Here is a 19,022-nt window from a genome sequence, read left to right as displayed (position 1 = left end):
TGCTTCACACGCAATTTGTAAAATATTCTTTTCATTCTTGAGAATATATTTTTCGATTTGGTAACAATATAAGTCTTGATAATGTAATTATTGGAATCTGTATCAGTTGTAAAATTCAATATACGGCATTTCTATCTCTAAAATCCCTGGATTTTCTCAAAATAATAACGTGAAATTAACTTTCTGCTCAGCTAATGTGAGAAATACAAGTAACAGAAATAACATTACTTAAGATCAAATTTCTTCAGAATTACCTTAAAGTCGTTAATGTAAGAAATAGGAATAAGGGAAAAGAAATCGATATTTCATCCAATTATATCAATATCAGAGGTACATTCTATATTTTCACAATAAGATATAATTTATGAATGCATTTTGTATATATTTTTCTTCACATTATTGGAAAAATAAATGATTTCCACATTTGTTAGGAATTTATTAATATTCACAGGCTGTTGTCGATTTGTTTACTTGAAGGCTAACATATCGATTTCTCGAATCAAGGTGCAAACGTGAATACAAGATATACAACTGCGTATTATTTACTTTGTTGTGACTGATATCGCCAATTGATTCATTAGCATACGTTTTCCTTTCTTACATGCAAACAGCCTTTCACTCGTATATGTAACGCCACATTCGATCAGGGTGTGAACGAACGTCTTGTTGAATGGCACGAGGATTGAATCGAAACGGAACACAATGCTCCACCTGTAATGTACGCAGAGTTTGCACTCTTCTGCGAGTTTCCGTCGAGATACTGCATCATTTCCCCATGCATATATCAAATCGACCTACGGAAGATATTTTGAGTGCAGAATACGATATACGGCACGCAAAGAGCATTACAGAGTTACAATACGCGAATTTATTTTTTGAAACATATAGCCTTTGTCGTACGCTTTTCTATTGTTGTATGTTCATCTTTCGTATTATCCAATCTTTAAAAAGACATGTTAAGGGGATGTTGAGATCGGAAATCTCTAATGTTAAGAAAATTGATAGTACAAATAATTTCGCGTGTAATTTTTATACTGCAGCCAACCGAAGGTTGGCACAACAGAGAAAGTATGAGTTTCATTGAGGTTGAATCGTTATTACCTTATTTTTTGGTAACTACATAAATTGATATCAATTTCCGTACATGTACTTCTCATATTTGTTATTTTCTTTGAATAAGATTTAGAAAATAATAGGGTCAGCAGTCTCATAAGCACAGGGTTAAATACATGCTGAACCTCGAAAACAAGTGGGGAGTGACAGAAAAATTTGATAAATCGAGGTCACGATAATGGACTGTTTATAGTTCTATTTCTTTTTTCACTACTACTACTACTACTACTACTACTATTTTCTTTGAAAAATTAGTTTATATTGAAAAATTGTAACAAAACATGTTCCTCTATTTATAAAAAATTGCTATGGCCAGAGTTACAGTAAGTGCAACAATGCAAGCCAACATCTATTTTTCATTGACAACCTGATCATTCATTAATCATTATTATATTTTATTTCCAATAACGAAGAGATATTTTTATGATCATTTATTAATCATTATTATACTTTATTTTTAATGACGACAAGATTAGACATCTTTGTGCATTTTAATAAGAGTTCATAAAAACAAAAATAGTATATATAAAATATAAAAAATAGGCTCGTGTAAATGCAACGCCATTATATAATGCAATTATAATTGATTTCAAGGCTTTTTTAATACAAAAAAAGTCGATCTGCGATAAAGAATTCCTCTCAGCATATCCTATAAGCAAAAAATCTTATATTAAATCAGGTGTGTGTATTTATAACACGTATTCTTCTACAAAAATGAGATACATGAGCTACGATCAAAAATAAATTCTTCTATAGAAAATTTTACTATAATAACTCGAATAGCCTTTTGAAAAAAGAGGATATACAAAATACTAGCGGCACGCTTATTTGTTAGAAGGAGTTTGTCATTTACGTGCTACCGTAGTACGCGTGCATGTCAGTACATGTCAGACATTCTAGTATTGAGAGGATTGCAATCCTAAATCCAGTACTTTATGGTTATACGAAATTCTTTTACTTTTTTTTAGAGTATCCTATTGAGGTCGTATATAAATGGAAAATCTTCTGACATTAACATGGAACCGTTAAATGGTAGAATATTTTTTTGGGGTGAACAAGCAATTACAGTTAACTCATGAGATGAAATTCGTTTTAATTACATAAGTACAATATCATAAAATTCAAACGTTTCGGCTCATAAAGTTTTCCTCAGTGATAATAAATAATAACATTTTTATAACCCCTTAACGAAGTCATCGAACATACATATAATAAATAATAAAAATTATCGCTCTAACCTAATTTTACATTCTTATTACTGCGTTAAATTTTACTAATCGAAATAGATATCCAGTCAGAAGTTCATCCAAGAAGAAAGTTCAAAATATAAAAGTATGTTTTACTAAATTCTTTGGTTGTTATCGAGAAAAATAGTAAAATAAAGTTATACTTACAAGAAAAAAATAATTAAAAATAAATTATCCTATTCATTAATCTTTATTATACTCACTTTATTTTCAATGACCATGAGATTTTTCTATGATCATTCATTAATCATTAGTATACTTTTAATAACGAAGAGATTTTTCTGCAAAAGTAGTTATAACGAATATATGCATTTTAATATAAAAGTTTTTTGATAAAAGAGTAAAATCAGTTATAGGAGTAAAAATACAAAATTAAATTTGTAAAAATAACTTTTAAAAATAAAATATAATCATAACATTATACATAAAAATATATAAAAGCGATGTCTGCAGAGCGTCAAAATAATGCTACAGTTATGATGCAAGATTTATTGTGCAGCGGGGATATACGCGGTCATTTTAAATCACAGATATGGCAAATAATTTTACCGACAAGAACTATTGTGCCAGTTTATCTGGCAACGATATGATAAGGAAGATATTCTTGTCGGAAGCGCTGTCAAGAAGTTTTTTCGGAGTCGGTCAGCATAGCAACCCGAGACGAGCCTCCAAAGAAGAGTCACTTCTAAAGAATTAAAATAATGAATATTCAAATAATTTCTTTTTACGAAAGATACAAAGCGATCAGAAATTTATATTTCACAATCGATGACATCATGTATTTAAATACGCCATTAAAGAAATTAATCATCCAATGGCGTGATGAACCGGAATATGGATTTTTAATGAGAAATGACGTACACGATAGTCTATTTAAAAATTCAAGAATATACATTAAAATGTTTTTTTATGATTCCAAAAATTTATTTTGCTATTTTGTTTATTTACAAAATCATCGAATGTTCCAGTGTTAATTATGGATTACCAAAAATATTATAAATATTCAAAAAATTTTTAATTAATCTTTTATAAATTATCTTTTACATGTAGCTTATATTATAATGTTGTAAAATTGTGATTCGATCGTGGCTAATACGATTATTTGTCAAAACAATAATTGAGCGCTCAAGGACTGTACAAAATTTATCCAGAGTTTTATTGAACTATAATCTTAAATTTAAATTATGCTCCTTTTATTATTTGTATTTATAATCTCAAAGTTTTATTGGACTATAATCTATTTAATAGAGCCGTGAAATTGCATCCCAGAAATGTCAATTTATATCGCTGGTTGCAATCAATGTTTGAATTTCAATTCAAACCCAATGCTAATAGATTCAATACAATTCTTATCTTTATAGTCATAAGCGATATCTGGTGCAGCTGTTACATTTTATATGTTTTTATATTTCGTACAATCTCCTTTTCAAATACGGTAATATTTTGTGTTACGTTTGAGAAATATTATTGCTATCACGTTACTTTCTACTCAAGATTCTCGTCTCGAAGAAAATTCCGATATATCTCAGTATCGATTGATGTCGTAGCAAGAAAGTTTACGAGGGAATCTCAAAGAGCGCAGCTAGGAGAGACGTTCGTTGTAAAGGAATCCTGCTGAGGCCAATGTGTTTAGCATAGCAAGCAAGTCGAGCTTCCAACGAGAGAAGCCTTGGTTCGATACAGATGCCGCATCTTGTAAAATAGAGCCACGAAACGTGAAATTCCATCTTAGCCCAGTCCCGACAGCTCGACAAAGTTTGACATCACGAAACCGGCGTCGCAGCATTCCTTCTGAGATTCATTTTGAAAGGAAGAAAGCCTTCCTAAAAAGTTTCCATCGCACTTTAACTCGATAAATTTCCAGTTAATTTTATCTTTCGTTAGATCTATTCGAGCAGATACGAAAAGAACGTAGACAAAAGAGTACTTTCATTTTTTTTTATATACATTGCGATTTTTCTGTATTTATTTTAATAAAGATGTCCTTGATTTTTAATTCCATAAACAGCTTATTAATATAATAAGAAAGTAATGTGCGACTAACACGTAAAAACTAGCAAATATGAAAATAAAATATGCGAGGAAAATGTTTTGTGTTAAGTGACATTAAAAAATTTGCTGTTGTTACGTGCGATAAGAGAGTATGTCCCTATATGATTTATTTAATAAAATTCTTTAATAACATTATTGTCTTATTTTTAGGAAATTTGATGTTTCCGTTGTCTGCTATGTAAAAGTAATTTTAAAATATGAGTTTTTAAGAAAAAATATCTTTCGAAATATGTAAAAACGTAAATATTAATTAATTTGAAATTATATTACACGTTTTATACCCCTCCAGCAAATTTGCAGTTATTTCGCTCATTTCAGAATTAGATTTTCTACCCAGTCGTGCAACTACTGGTGACGTTCTCGGCAAAATTTGATTTAATTTGAGATCCTTTCAATTACTATTATTGGACGCAGGATTATAGCTACTCATTCATTATTATTTATTTATCGGCATAGCTGATTAACTCCGAAGTGCACCAAGGATGACTCAGAAGTGAGTTGAAACGTATGTATTAAACTTTTTATAGCAAATGTTTTTAATGTAGTTTTGTGACATTTTTACTTAATACATTAACACTTTAACATGCACGACTCTTATATTTGCCTTTGCTCTCTTTTAATATACTTTATTATTTTTTGTTACTTATATATTGCGCCAACATATAGATGTTAAATGTTTTTTTTACTCAAAATCTGTTCGTCAATTTCTCTCATATTAATTATTTTTTACATTTGTCACGAGATATATGATAATATCGCCAATATGTGTTAACAAGAACTATCACTCGTCTTTATGCAAAATTTCCAATCAATATCGGAGCAAACGTTCCGTGTTCGCTTTAATATAATATTGAAGCTTTATTTAATCCATATATGTATTTGTACTGTTACGATTTCATTTGAATTTACATTGTCCAATAACGGCATTCGCAAACACTATTGGGTCAGTTAATTTCATTGATTCTCAAAAATATACATAATTATTATTATCACATTAAATCTAGCATAAAAATAGCTTGAAGTGACTTATATCAATTTGTTTATAATAAAATAGAAGAAGTTCAACGTAATATAACAAATATTTTCATGTAACTTATACCATAATTTTGAATATACTACTACGCTTTGAATAAACAAAGGCTATCAAAAAGAAATTAAAGAAATATTTTAATAATTTTATTTTTTGAAATGGTAAGATCAATAGTTAAGTACCAAAAAGTACTCCGTAATATTAAATTTTTATATAATAAAGAAATATTTGTATTAAAAAATGTCATTGTATTTTTATTTATTATAGACAAATAAAAAAAATATGACTAATACATACAGATAAAATAATAGAAAGATTTAGGATGTAAAGAATTAATTCATTTTTATCTTCGATTTTCCCAACATCTTATTATTGTTATTATTGTTATTTATTTTATTGCAGGTTTCTCTTTTTTTTTCAATAATTTTCTTATCTGAAAATTGGAATCACATGATCTGAAAAAAAATTATGCGGTAACGGTGCACTAAATAGTAACACATATACAAACACTGCAACGTTCATACGTGAGTACTAGCAAACTTCGTTTGCTGAGCAAAGGCAATTAATGTAGAGTTAAGATTGCAGCACTAAATTTTTTATGTTAAATATTTTTGGCGCTTGGCTTGTATGACACAAAAACAATATTATCGCTTAGATTGAAACAGAAATATTACAGTCGATTAAAGTCGCTCCATTTCTTTTGCTCCCTCGCTCTCAAGTTTATTTTACGAAATGTTATACAGTCTGAGTCATCTAGTGATGCTAAAACAACCGTACAGAAAGTCGACGAGGACGATAATGTTTCTTAATAATAAATTTACAGATTCGAGTTTTACATCGTGATATCTTTACATATAGGACACACGTAGAAGAAAAATAAAAATCCCTTTGCTATATAAATCAAATATAAACCATCGATTAAGCCTGATAAGAATTCGATCGGCCTAATCGTGGTTTCTGAGATCCGATAATCTCGGGTACTCGCAACTGGTCGGCTTATGTATAAATACACGGGACAGTCTCTCGATACGCGTGTACATCGCGTGAGATACTACCATATCTTTTGATGGAAATTTCCATTTCGGACTTTACATATCTCCGTTCGTATAGGACACGTATAGGAAGAATAGAAACACACTTTTATTATGTAATTCAAACCCAAACTATCGTTCGATTAAGCCTAATAAGAACTCGATCGATCCAGCCGTGTTTCCAATTATTTCGTAAGTAATCGGCTCGCATATATGTAAATACATATATGCGGTTTTGCACTACGCGTACATTTAGCGCGGGACACTACCTAAGAAATTTAAAATGATTATATCCACATACATAAATCTAATAATTATTTCAATTTATTTTTTCCTTATAGTCAAAAAATAGAAGCTTATAATATGATACATTTGCAAAAAAAATTAGAAGACTAACACATCGAAAAATGATGAATTTTGTTTTTATGCATCTATATACGCTTTTTCGATCGACCATGTTTTTATCAAAGTTTTTGTAGACAGTTATCATTTATGTATTTATCTATTCATCCCTTAAATTTACCAAGCGTACTAGATAAGCGAGAGGAATACACCGTTAGACTCAATTAACGAGCAAACGCACGTTCGCGATGTCGTCGTTGTCATAATCGTCGTACCGAAACAACACTCGAATAATCTCCATGACTGTAACTTGGAGTAAACAGTTACCAGGTATAATTGCATAAACATTAGAGAGACGCAACAAAATAGAGCTGGTGAAGATAAGGTTCTACATTCTAAACTCCGGAGGTGCAACGGAGACTAGTAGAGGTTAGTGAAGGAGAAACGGAGAAGCACTCTGTTTCTGTATAGATGACAACTACGTCGAAGTTGCTCGGAGCAACTTCGTTCCCTACGTATAAGTAGGGAATTCATTTAGTTAAAAGAAGGTGTGGTGCCGAACAGACCAATCCGACCGGTTCGTTTGTCCTCCAGCCTCCGCCGAGCATTTCGTTTATTAGTGCGCTGTTTCAATCGAGACTCAGTGACAGAGAACCAGCTAAACGAGAATCGTCGATCGTATCGATAGTGTATCAGTTGTGCCAGAACTGTTGATCGTAAACGTCAAATACCTGCGAGTTGAGACATTCACGTTCCCTTGGTGACACACGTGCTGATTATTTACCAGACACACATCCACTGATTATTTACCGGCAATATCAATAGATAAAGTTTCCGAGAGGCACTTCTTTGCGAGCGACAAGATGTTGGCGCCCAGCTTCCGTAAACATTGGGAGGTTTGCGCCTCCGATATCGCTCGGAAAACGTATAATCCCATAAGATCGATCGTAGAGAATATCGTCGTCGAGCCCAATCCTAACAAGAAGATGATCGCGTTGTCTATTGGTGAGTTTATTCCACGTGTTTTATATAGGAATTATTTTATTATGAGTCTAATTATAAAAGCACTTGCTCTGTATAAGAAGAATCTTTCTGATCTTAAATTGATATTTAAGAATTTTCCTAGCGATACTTTACTTTTATTATAATATTTAAAATTCATCATTGATTCTTTGGGATTCTTGGGATTGCCACTCTTTTGCGCTGTGTACAAAAGGTTAAAGATAGAAAGATACAAAATAGTCTATCATGATATGGGCTGCATTCGAGGAGACGCTATTTAGCGCTATTTATGTCATTCTATCTTTATCGTCCACTAGACGTGAAACAAGGATAGCACGATACAAATAGCGCTGATAGTTCGCTTCCCGAACGTAGCCATGGTATAAACAGTTGTTTTTCTTTTTTCACACGAAGTAAGGATGATAATTTTTCTTTAAAATAAAAGGGAGGATTATACGTCACGGGGTTTTTTTTTTAATGAAAGCGTGACGCGTTCAAGCAAAATTATAATTCGCGTTTAGTGTCACTGATGTATGAGAATGGATGCGATAATTAAATAGCTTAAATATATTGAAGATTAAAGTATAAAAGATTGAATGCGTAAGGATGAAAAATACAAAATTATTAGTTTTATTCGTTTTATTTGCGGCACTTTGTGAAAAACGTTACGCAAATAGGGGGTCACCTACAAAGGCTTTGAATACCGACTTTGTCGGTAAACGTGGGTAAACGCATACAAATTGCAAACTTTCGCTGTTCCCCGTCAGTACGGTTAGATCCTCAATATGCATGATCTCCGGAGCTTGATGTGAAAAAAGTTTGACGGATTGGTGAAAAATGGAAGGTCAAATATATCACATGCGAGGGAAATATGCTAGAATATGAAAAAGCGCATTTTGAGCAACTCTAGAGACCCACAGGAACTAGGTTGGAAATACCGAACTGCGTTCAATGCGACCTATTCGTTTTTTTAAAAACGCATGAAATTCAAATATCCATAGAATTTTTCTGCGTTATCTTTGGAATTTCATAAATTCATTTTTACTGTTATATGCTTGTCTATTATTATCGTATCAAATTTTCGTAGTATCTTTTATAAATATTTAGAATTGATATCCCCCCGTCCCGAAATTTTTCTCCTTTAAACAAGAGTTAATTACGTAATATTTGATGTGTATCGTAACTTTTTATCATAAGAATTCATTGCTATATTGCTGGATCTACAATCAAACTATAAACTTGATACAAATTACGCATCATTTTAAAAAAAGTTTACAAGATATAATTATTTTACTAAGTTTCATAAATAAATGTCAGTAATTAATAACCTATTTATTTATATTTAATGTATTTTCATACGCGTTTGCAGTAAACTTTTATATATGTCTAAATGAATTATTAGTATATTTATGTAGCATATTTGTATAATTATTAATATATTTATTGTTTAATACAAAAATGTATAGGGCACATAAGAGTCAACGTAATTAAGTATAAATGTAAGAACTATAATATGATATATTAAATGTATAAAAAAAATTCTATAAATAACATATTGTAAAACACATTACATTACATGTTTCTTGGATTGAGCCACCCTTAGATAATACAAAATTCACAACCTTAAAATTCATTTCCATCGATAGAAAAATCGTGATAAAAGTTTACTAATTTATATAGCGATATTAATGAATGCCTCACTGAGACCATGAATTACTTGCAAGCGATTTACTGACCGATTGTTCGGAATTTCATGATATTCTAATTTAAAAAACATATTTGTTAACCAATAAATAAAAATAAAAAATTAAATTAATATCTGCAGAATGAAATAAAAATCTTTTAAAATGTTATCTACTATTAAATTCTGTAAAAACCAAGCAAAAATATCATCTCAATAAAACACTCATAAACGTAATCGCAGTTATCATTTCTTAAGAAGAAATACTTCGTCAAATTCATCATAAAATCGTGTAAAATATAAGAGGTAGTATACCAGTCAGATAGTAATAATACAATGTAATACACAGTCATTATAATAAAACTTGATAATTTGTACAGATAGAATCTTAGAGAAAGAATTTTTTTGAAAGATATGTTAACGATAAGGTTGACTGAGAGGCAATTAATAGATTGACAAAACGACTGGATAAGAACAATGTCCAATTTTATTTATAATCGATGTACACGCTTTGTGAAGGTCCTCCGTGTCTGTTTGGAGATTAAGAATATTTTTTTGCTTTTTAATATTTAAGATATCAGAAATTAAGCGTTTATTATAACATAGCTCTTCATCTAGTATCTATATGTTATTTCAATCAAAATCATGTGTCTGCAGTCTATATTCGGTGATTACAGTACGAGTAGATGTATTACAACGAATATGATTACGGTGTTCTGTAATTCTTGTTTTAAGTTGTCTACCTGTTTGTCCGACATCACAATCCGTGCACATAATCTTGTATACTACATTGTTCTTTGACCAATTTGAACGAAAATCCTTTTATATCTTGATGAACTTACTCAATTTATTAGAGCTATCAAAAATATGTGAAACTTTAATATCCTTTCTATTAAATTTTTTTAAATTTCTCTGTTATCGATGGTACAAAAATGGGCACAGTAAACCATGATGTATCCCTTGTTTCATCATTATTGTTCGTGCAATCATGTGCTACCGCTCCTCCACGCTGAATGCTTCTGATTCTAACATTGATTGTGTCAAAAATGAATTTGATGGGATAATCGTTCTCTATTATATTAATATAAGTATATTAAGTATTAATTATCTAGTATATTAATATAATCAATGTAAGATTCTTTTGATAGAATTCAGAGTCAGATAATAATAAAGCTCTGTCTACCAAACTAAAAATTATACCCTTCTTTTGAGAGTTAGGATGATTTGAAAAATAATTTTAAAATCCCCAAAAAAGTCGGTTTTTGATACCAATTGGAGATTAAATGTTTTTCCTTGACCATGATCGTAACATCAAGGAAATTTAATGAGTCAGAGCCTACTTTTAACGTGAATTATAGACGTGAGTGAAACGAATTAAAACTTTTGAAAAACGAATTGATTTCAGAGGAAGGAACAGCAGCAACTAGATCGTCAACATAACGACAATAAAAAAGAAACTGATTATTGTAAGATAACAAAGACATTCTCTCTAATTTTTGCATTACGAAGTCTGCAAGGATTCGATCTGTACGGATTATCAAGTTTTAATATAGTGACTGTGTATTATATTGTATATTATTACTATCTGATTGATATACTACTTCTTATATTTTACACGATTTTATGATGAATTTGACGAAGTATTTCTTCTTAAGAAATGATAACTGCGGTTACGTTGGTGAGTGTTTTTATTGAGATGACGTTTTTGCTTACTTTTTACAGATTTTAAAAGTAGATAATATTTTAAAAGATTTTTATTTTATTCAGATTTTAATATAATTTTTTATTTTTATTTATTGGTTAACAAATATGTTTTTTTAATTAGAATATCATGAAATTCCAACAATCGATCAGTAAATCGCTTGCAAGTAATTCATGGTCTCCGTGAGGCATTCATCAACATCGCTATATAAATTGGAAAACTTTCATCACGATTTTTCAATGACGATGGAAATGAATTTTAAGGTTGTGAATTTTGTATTATCCGAGGATGGCTCAATCAAATTATTATATTATAAATTATTTTATAGATCATAATACATAAAAAAATAAACTTACATTCAGACATTATTTTATCTTTACTGTTCGCTCATATCGATTATATAAGTACAACCTATTTCAATAGTTATATTTGTCGCTTATACTCTGAAATATAGAATTCTTAAATTTAGGGCATAAATTTCTACATTCGTATTAATATTTATTATACATTTCATCGTGTTAATTTCTGAATAATTCAATTAAAAAATGCGGGTTAACTTGCTTCCTTTCATCTCTTTCATTCAGAAATAATAAAACTTACCATGCAGTTTATTTTAAAAAATAGTGGTACGCATATACGCGATGCAGGATAGAAAATATTTCGTTTGCCGACTTTCTGTGTATTTCTAGAGGGAATAACTTTTTCAAAGGTTTACCGGATAACAGTTTTCGAGGCAGTGAAACAATCGCAATATGCTTGGCCCGATCAAATTTCTACGCCACTTATCTTTAAAGAAAAAAATTCAATAAAAAAAATAATGCTTTTAAAATGCTAAAGATTAATTCAATAAATAATTCTAACAACAAACATTAAACATAACATTTTTCGTTTATATTCGGTTACGTATTTTTTTCATATTAAATTTCATGAAAGTAACTAATAACAGTTTTAAAAAATGTTAGCTTCGGTAGTTTTCACACAAATAAAAATTTCACATATTGTCGAAATTTTGATTTTAAGTCGCGCTTTTCAGAAAAAAATATTGTTTAACGGTATAATATTTAATAAAATCTGAAGAAAGCATATTAAATTAAATAAGTAAAAATATCGCTCTCATTTTAAAGTTGACACAACTCGAAAAACGTAATTCTTCTTATCAATTATTATCACGAATTAAATAAATATTATCCTGTCAGTCATCAAAAGTAAATTTAATTTCCAATTTAATTTTATTAAAAATCGTCAATATCATCGCAGTTCCAAAAGATTTTTTTAAAGATTGCAAAAATGACAAAAGTGACATTTTTGATCGTGTCAAGACGCCTCCAGATGATATAACCAATTAACGTATATCAATATTAACAAATATCATATACATGACATACATAATTATGCATATTAATTGCAGGCCAATATTTGATGTGTGCAACGAATGTGTGTTGATGTATACATTCGTCTGGAGGCGTCTCAAAAAATATATTCTTTTTGATGATATTATTTGATAAGTTTGCGATAATTTTCTGTCAAATTGAACAATAATTTTCCCTTTCTCTAAGAAATTCAATTTTTGGAGTTATATCACTTTTGAAAAATAAGAGAACGATATGTTCTCTTTAATCAGAAACTTTGTTTGCGGAAACTGACAGCAGGGATGAAAAAGGCTGTGACGCCGTCTGACTGAATACACACGTTAAACTAAAGCACCGAGAATGTTTGTCTGCGAGAATTAATCCCACATTTTTGTTCTTTTTAGTATTTTTAACTTCCTTAATTTTTCAGAAAGTTTCTTAAACCTCTCCTCTGCTGGGATACGCGATTTTAACTATCCAGAGGAGTTTTAAAAAGCGATGAAAAGTTAAAAGGCGATGGTAGTGACGCGTGAGTCCCCTTAACATTTGCAGAACACGAGTAGCACAGAATGCGGATGTGTCAGAATATATCGGAAAAACGTCCTCAACAAATTTTATAGTGGAATAGAATAGAACTGACATACGAGCACGCTAATCTAAATATATTTCGATACACAAATCCCGACCGGATGTGCCAGCGGCTGTACACATTTTCAAGAGCTTTCTTTTGTTCTATACATATGCAATTCGAAGAAGATTACAGCATCGAAAATAGAATGACAGTGACATAAAAATTTTCATATAGTATAGTATTCCTTTTTGTTTCTGTAGATGGAAAAATAAGGAGTATAATACAATAATAAGATATCGGTATAAAAATATCTTGAATTTTTTAAAATAAAAATATCCGAAAATTCTAAAAAAATTTTGATAGAAATGAAAATCTTTTGAAAAAAATTTTTCATATTAAGATACAGCATACTAAATATAGTGCATGTATGTAACAAAATATCCCAAAATTAGTGCCACTTCTGATATATTCATGCGTAACTTTAGAGCGTTCATTCGTTAGCTTTAAACTGTTTTCGTTTTAAAACTACTGCTCGGACACAACTTTGTCACGGAAAAAAGTTGTTTCTTTTAGCACACAAAATCGCACTGGCATTACATGTACGCAAATTTTGGGATACGCTATAGGTACATATCTCGTATCTCGATAAAGTTTCAGTGTTTGATTTCTAAAAATATCTTAAAACAGGTTTTGAGTTTCATAATATTAATTAGTGGTACTAAACTCTTTGAATTGTTAACAAATTATTAATTATATGAAAAAGGCTATGTAAAATAAAAAAATTTGACTTACTAAAAAAAATTTCATTATCCAAAAGAGATGTATATAATACAATAAAACGCGTATATAAATTTTTATTTACACTGAAGTTTGAAATATATTATAAAGTTAAAAATGCAAAAAAAATAATATATAAAAGTTATAGTAAAAAATATATTAATAAAATTAATAAAAACATTTAAAAATGTATCTATTCCTAAAAATATCTGATATAGATCTGATTAAATCATTTTGTTTCCTTTTTAATTGCTTTTCCCTACAACTGTACAAAATTATGTTGAACAAAAATCTATACGCACTTTCTCATATAGTTTGAAGTAATATATCCGCATGAATTAATGATGAAAAATAATATAATTAATTAATAAAAAATTTTGAGTAAGAGTTGTACCTACATACGTTATTCAATTCGCGTAATTAATAATTTACAACTCAACGATTTAAATGTTCGTACGTTCACTTATTGACATTTGCTATAATAGGAATGTAAAATATAATTGGAAAGTATTAACTTCAACGCCATCGAAATACAATACTTCCAAATTAACAATGGCGAAGTTGTAATTACATGAATTTCGTGGCATTCGCAGAACTCGGATTTTATTTCGCCATCGCGTTGTTGCCTCGCAACAGAAATGTCGCAACAAGGATTGACTACGACGGATAGCCTCCGGGAAACAATTAATTAATTTCAATTATATTCTGAATGCAAGCTGCACGGTGAGTGTTTCGTTGCGCTTTGACAGCACGTCTGTAAACTGGTGTTTTCCTACGGTTATCCAAGTTGAATCCAGTAATCAATTATAACAACATGGTATATACATGTAATTAGGTGTTTACGCGAAACAATACAGTGGTGAATGTTTGATGAAAAACCAGATTTGCGTCATATTTGTAGGGGCTTACGCATCTACTGTTGCAGGATAAACAAAAAATAAATATAGTGGACTTTTTTTAAGATTACTTCGACCTTTGAAATTTTATTACACGTTCTGTTTTAAGGCGATCCTACAACTTTCGGCAATTTAATACCACCAAAGGAAGTGATCGAGGCTGTTCAAGACAGCGTCGCTTCGCAATTATACAATGGATATGCACCCAGCATAGGTAATTTTTAATAAGGTCTTTAATTAGTTATATCGTTTTCTACAAAGGTCTTCTAAATTCTAAATAATTTTGTTTAGAGTTTACGGGAAATTTTTTGAATACGATAGAAATAACAAAAAAATTTTAATTTTGACATAAATTTCATGTATATATGTGCTATTATACAATTTTCTAAACGATTATAAATTATTAATTTAAATAATATTGAAAATAATTACCGCTTTATTCATTAGGTGATGCGACATGTCTATCTTGTATGATAAATTATTAAATTATTAATAAACAGGTATTTTCATTGCATGATTTGAGCAATAATAATAATTATATTATTTATATTTATTCGGCAACATGAAAAATAAATTTTTATTTATTTTACAGGTCATGAAATGGCGCGAGAAGCCGTAGCTGAATATAGCTCGAACGAATTTGTGAAAGTCAATTCCAAGGTAGGATGATCACATGCTTACATCAAATGTCGTAGGTCCAACATGTCTATCGCGAACAAATTTGGATTCAGTGTGACACTGAAATTTCTTATCACGTGTTTAAACCGTATTTTATTTATTCAACATCAATATTGTTATTACTTATTCAATAAGAATGGCGAGAAGTCAAATTTTGCCCAAGTTATTTAATATTAAAAAGTAACTAATCGGGCTCTCGAGATTAAAACGCAATAAAATAATGTACGGACAATGAGAGCTTTACACAGCGCGGGAGTTGGTGCGCAGTTTATATAACAATCCTAAAATGTTCATATATAATAGGTATATTAAAAACAATGATTTCCAATATAGACTTATTAGGACGTTTCGGTTTACTTCAAATCATCTTCAACCAATTCGTATAACATTAGTATAATAATATAGATGTATCGACAGAAAACGTTGGATAAAGCAATGAAGTCAGGTAAGCAATGTTTATCTGACTTCCATTATTTTATTGTGTTTTTATTTAATATTAATAACAATCGTAAATTTCTTCTTCCGCCACAAGAAAGGAAGGCAAAATGGGTTTTATAAGGGGATGACGTGGTCGATTTCATATTCCGAGTAGTATAGTCATACAATCCTGAAGATAGTTAATTAACTTGATGTCGCGAATTTTTACGCCATGAAATTGCAGATAGAAAAAGAAGTATAGAGTAGTAAAATGCTATTATATACTTAATAGCTAATGTCGTTAACAAATAAACAAATCTCCAATTTTTTACAAATGATGTATTAAATTATTTAAACATATTAAATTATAAATATTAATTTTATTGTAAAACCTTCATTGGATAACAGTAGAAAAATTAAAATATTTACTGTAGGAAAATATTATTTTACTTCTTTTCCTTAAAAAACATTTTTAATCATACATATTCTTCCATATCTCCATATGCAATTACGTTCAACGTGTAAATATCATATTCAGTTTATTTACCTGTAGGCGAATTCTTGTAACAAATAATTTATCAATTTTTATTTGATTAATCATACAGATGTATTTTTTACATTTCAATATCGAAATGCTGGAATATTTTTATCATATCGAGTAAACCCATTTTAAAATATATGAAGGAAGCCTGTAAAAATATAAAAATTTATTACTTTAAAAATATTACTTTTCGTTTCCATTCTACATTTAATATAACGCGAACAAAAGTAAAACATGCGAAAATAAAATATTTTGTATTTCTATAATATTTGCAGGACGTAATCCTGTGCAGTGGATGTTCTTGCGCACTCGACTTGTGTATTACGGTTTTAGCTCGAGAAGGCCAAAACATCCTAATTCCACGCCCTGGTTTTTCTATCTATCGAACGCTGGCAGAGGGCCTCGGTATTACGGTCAAAACGTACAATTTATGTGTGAGTATTCTTATCGAAAAAAGAAATCAGAGTGATATATTTACACTTTCTGTCAAATGTGCGCAAATTAAAATTTTAGTAATTATTCTCGCGATTACTCGAAGGTTATGCAAATAAAGATAAGACTTTTCTTACGAATTTCTTTTTTTTCGAGCACACATTTAATTCGAGAAACAATTAATTCGAAAAAAGTATGTCGAGAACAAATGACTAGAAAATTTCTTTTTTTTTACAGAAATAAAAAAGTTTGAGTTTTTAAACGTGAGGACTTTCTTTCAAAATATTATATTGTTTTGCACACGTGTTCTATCTATCAGTATTAATATTTGAAATCAGTTAATATTTTTTAATTTATTTACTTAATATCACGCGTTTGTCAACGAATAGCGCAATAATAGATATCAGTTTCATATTATCATGATAACGTGTAAAATATTGATCAATATTGCAGCATAGTGACTACTCTGTAATAATCGCGCTTGTAAAAGAGAGGTAGTAATATATGCGCTACCGTGTTGCATCGTCATTAATAAGAAACGTGCATAACAGCGTCTGCTATATTTCTTAAGTTACGCGTTATTACAAAACGCACTTCAAGTAGTACAGTCGGGCTTAATATGCAACTTTATATGCAAAAATATACCATTTCGTTAATATTTTTAAATTTATTAACCACCTAGAGTGCGAATGCATTTATTTATACGAAAAACAATGAGGGCACATAATATTCCGTTTATTTAGTGTGCACTGAAGATGAAATCTTTTAGCACAGCATTAATTATATATTCTTTTATATATAAAAAATATTATTATCTCTATTTCAAAATTTGCAGCTATGCAAGGACATTATACGACTTTAATGTAAAACAGTGATATAACATCAATTTACAAACATTTTGTGCATTTTATAATTTTTATGCAATAAATTTGAAAAGGAAACAACAATTTTTTTAAACATTATTAATAAATTAATTAAAAATAATACTTTGTCGCAAACGTTTACAATTTCGTTAAATTGTGGAACAGCGTAGGAATATTTTTACACACTCAGTGTAGAAAAAACAAATTTATATTCATAATTTTCATATTTTTAAAGCTTAAAAATTTTTATTTCTATAATTAACAAAATTTTTCATGCAAAAGACAATTTTTTTCCAAACATGTTTAATTCTCAAATTAACTAATTTTGTAATTTAATTCGTGTAATTACATTGATTTTAAATTTTACAAAGAGTTATTTTTTATTTGTGTAAAGTATTTAATTTAAACCAATTAAAGTCGTCATTGCATAATGATTTTAAACAACACGAAATCATATTTAAATCACCCATTGCTATTTACACGATAAATCAGTGCTTTTACTTGGAGATCTTCAAACCAAAGTGCTAATGAGGCAGTTTCGTCTCTTTTCAGCTTTGCTTGGCGAATTTTAACGTCTCACTCTCTTTGCGTGACGTTGCAAACTATTTTATGTTCAAAAAGTAATTATAACCACATAGCTTTAATTGTGTATGAAACGAAATGTACAAGGAATTTGTAAATCCTGACACATTGCTTATGTACTCATACGTCAAATACCTGCATACCAATCACGTAAATACAGTGTATTTATTTATAAACAATAAATTTTATAAAATCCATGTCAATGTCTGCTTTTACTGCTGTATGCACTTTATCATTTTTGATGCAAATATTTTTCTCTGCCTTTCTTTATCTTTATTAAAAATGTTTCTTTAAACTTATTCTATTGTATTTAAAAGTTTCGAAAATATATTGAAAATTATTTTAGCATTATAAATTGTTTTACTTTTGCGATCTAATTTTGCGGAAAAATGTTGACGTACAGATGGAAAATTATTTCAGCATAATTGTAATGCCTTCAACTGTCAAGTAACATTTTAATTATAACAAATAAGTTTGTAAACAATCTGTTTAATAAATTTATATCTAAGTTGGAAAATAATTTTAAAAATATATACAATGAAAAAAATTGTATTATTATATTAGGCAAAATTAAAGAGCAAACATAATTATAAAATTTAGTAAAAAAAAAAACAAGTATATAAATGTATCTAATCTATAAATAATAGGGTAAGGTTGCCGATATCGCACCGGCTCCTAGATCGCACTACCTCGCCTGAAAAATCAGTTATTTTATT

At 29.4% G+C, this 19,022-nt stretch overlaps 1 protein-coding gene across 1 annotated transcript in view; it reads left to right on the top strand.

The window, feature by feature from the left end:
- Nucleotides 1–6,995: 6,995 nt before the first annotated feature.
- Tat (Tyrosine aminotransferase) overlaps nucleotides 6,996–19,022 on the top strand; it is a 20,124-nt gene continuing 8,097 nt past the window's right edge. The window contains exons 1-4 of the mRNA XM_018512860.1: nucleotides 6,996–7,820; nucleotides 14,903–15,007; nucleotides 15,386–15,453; nucleotides 16,705–16,863. Of these exons, the coding sequence (XP_018368362.1) occupies nucleotides 7,679–7,820; nucleotides 14,903–15,007; nucleotides 15,386–15,453; nucleotides 16,705–16,863 (474 nt within the window). The 5' untranslated portion in view covers nucleotides 6,996–7,678. The remainder of the gene's footprint in view (nucleotides 7,821–14,902; nucleotides 15,008–15,385; nucleotides 15,454–16,704; nucleotides 16,864–19,022) is intronic.

The sequence above is a fragment of the Trachymyrmex cornetzi genome, unplaced genomic scaffold (genome assembly GCF_001594075.2).
Source record: "Trachymyrmex cornetzi isolate Tcor2-1 unplaced genomic scaffold, Tcor1.1 scaffold44, whole genome shotgun sequence".
Taxonomy (NCBI): domain Eukaryota; kingdom Metazoa; phylum Arthropoda; class Insecta; order Hymenoptera; family Formicidae; genus Trachymyrmex; species Trachymyrmex cornetzi.
This window is presented reverse-complemented; position numbering and strand designations above follow the sequence as displayed.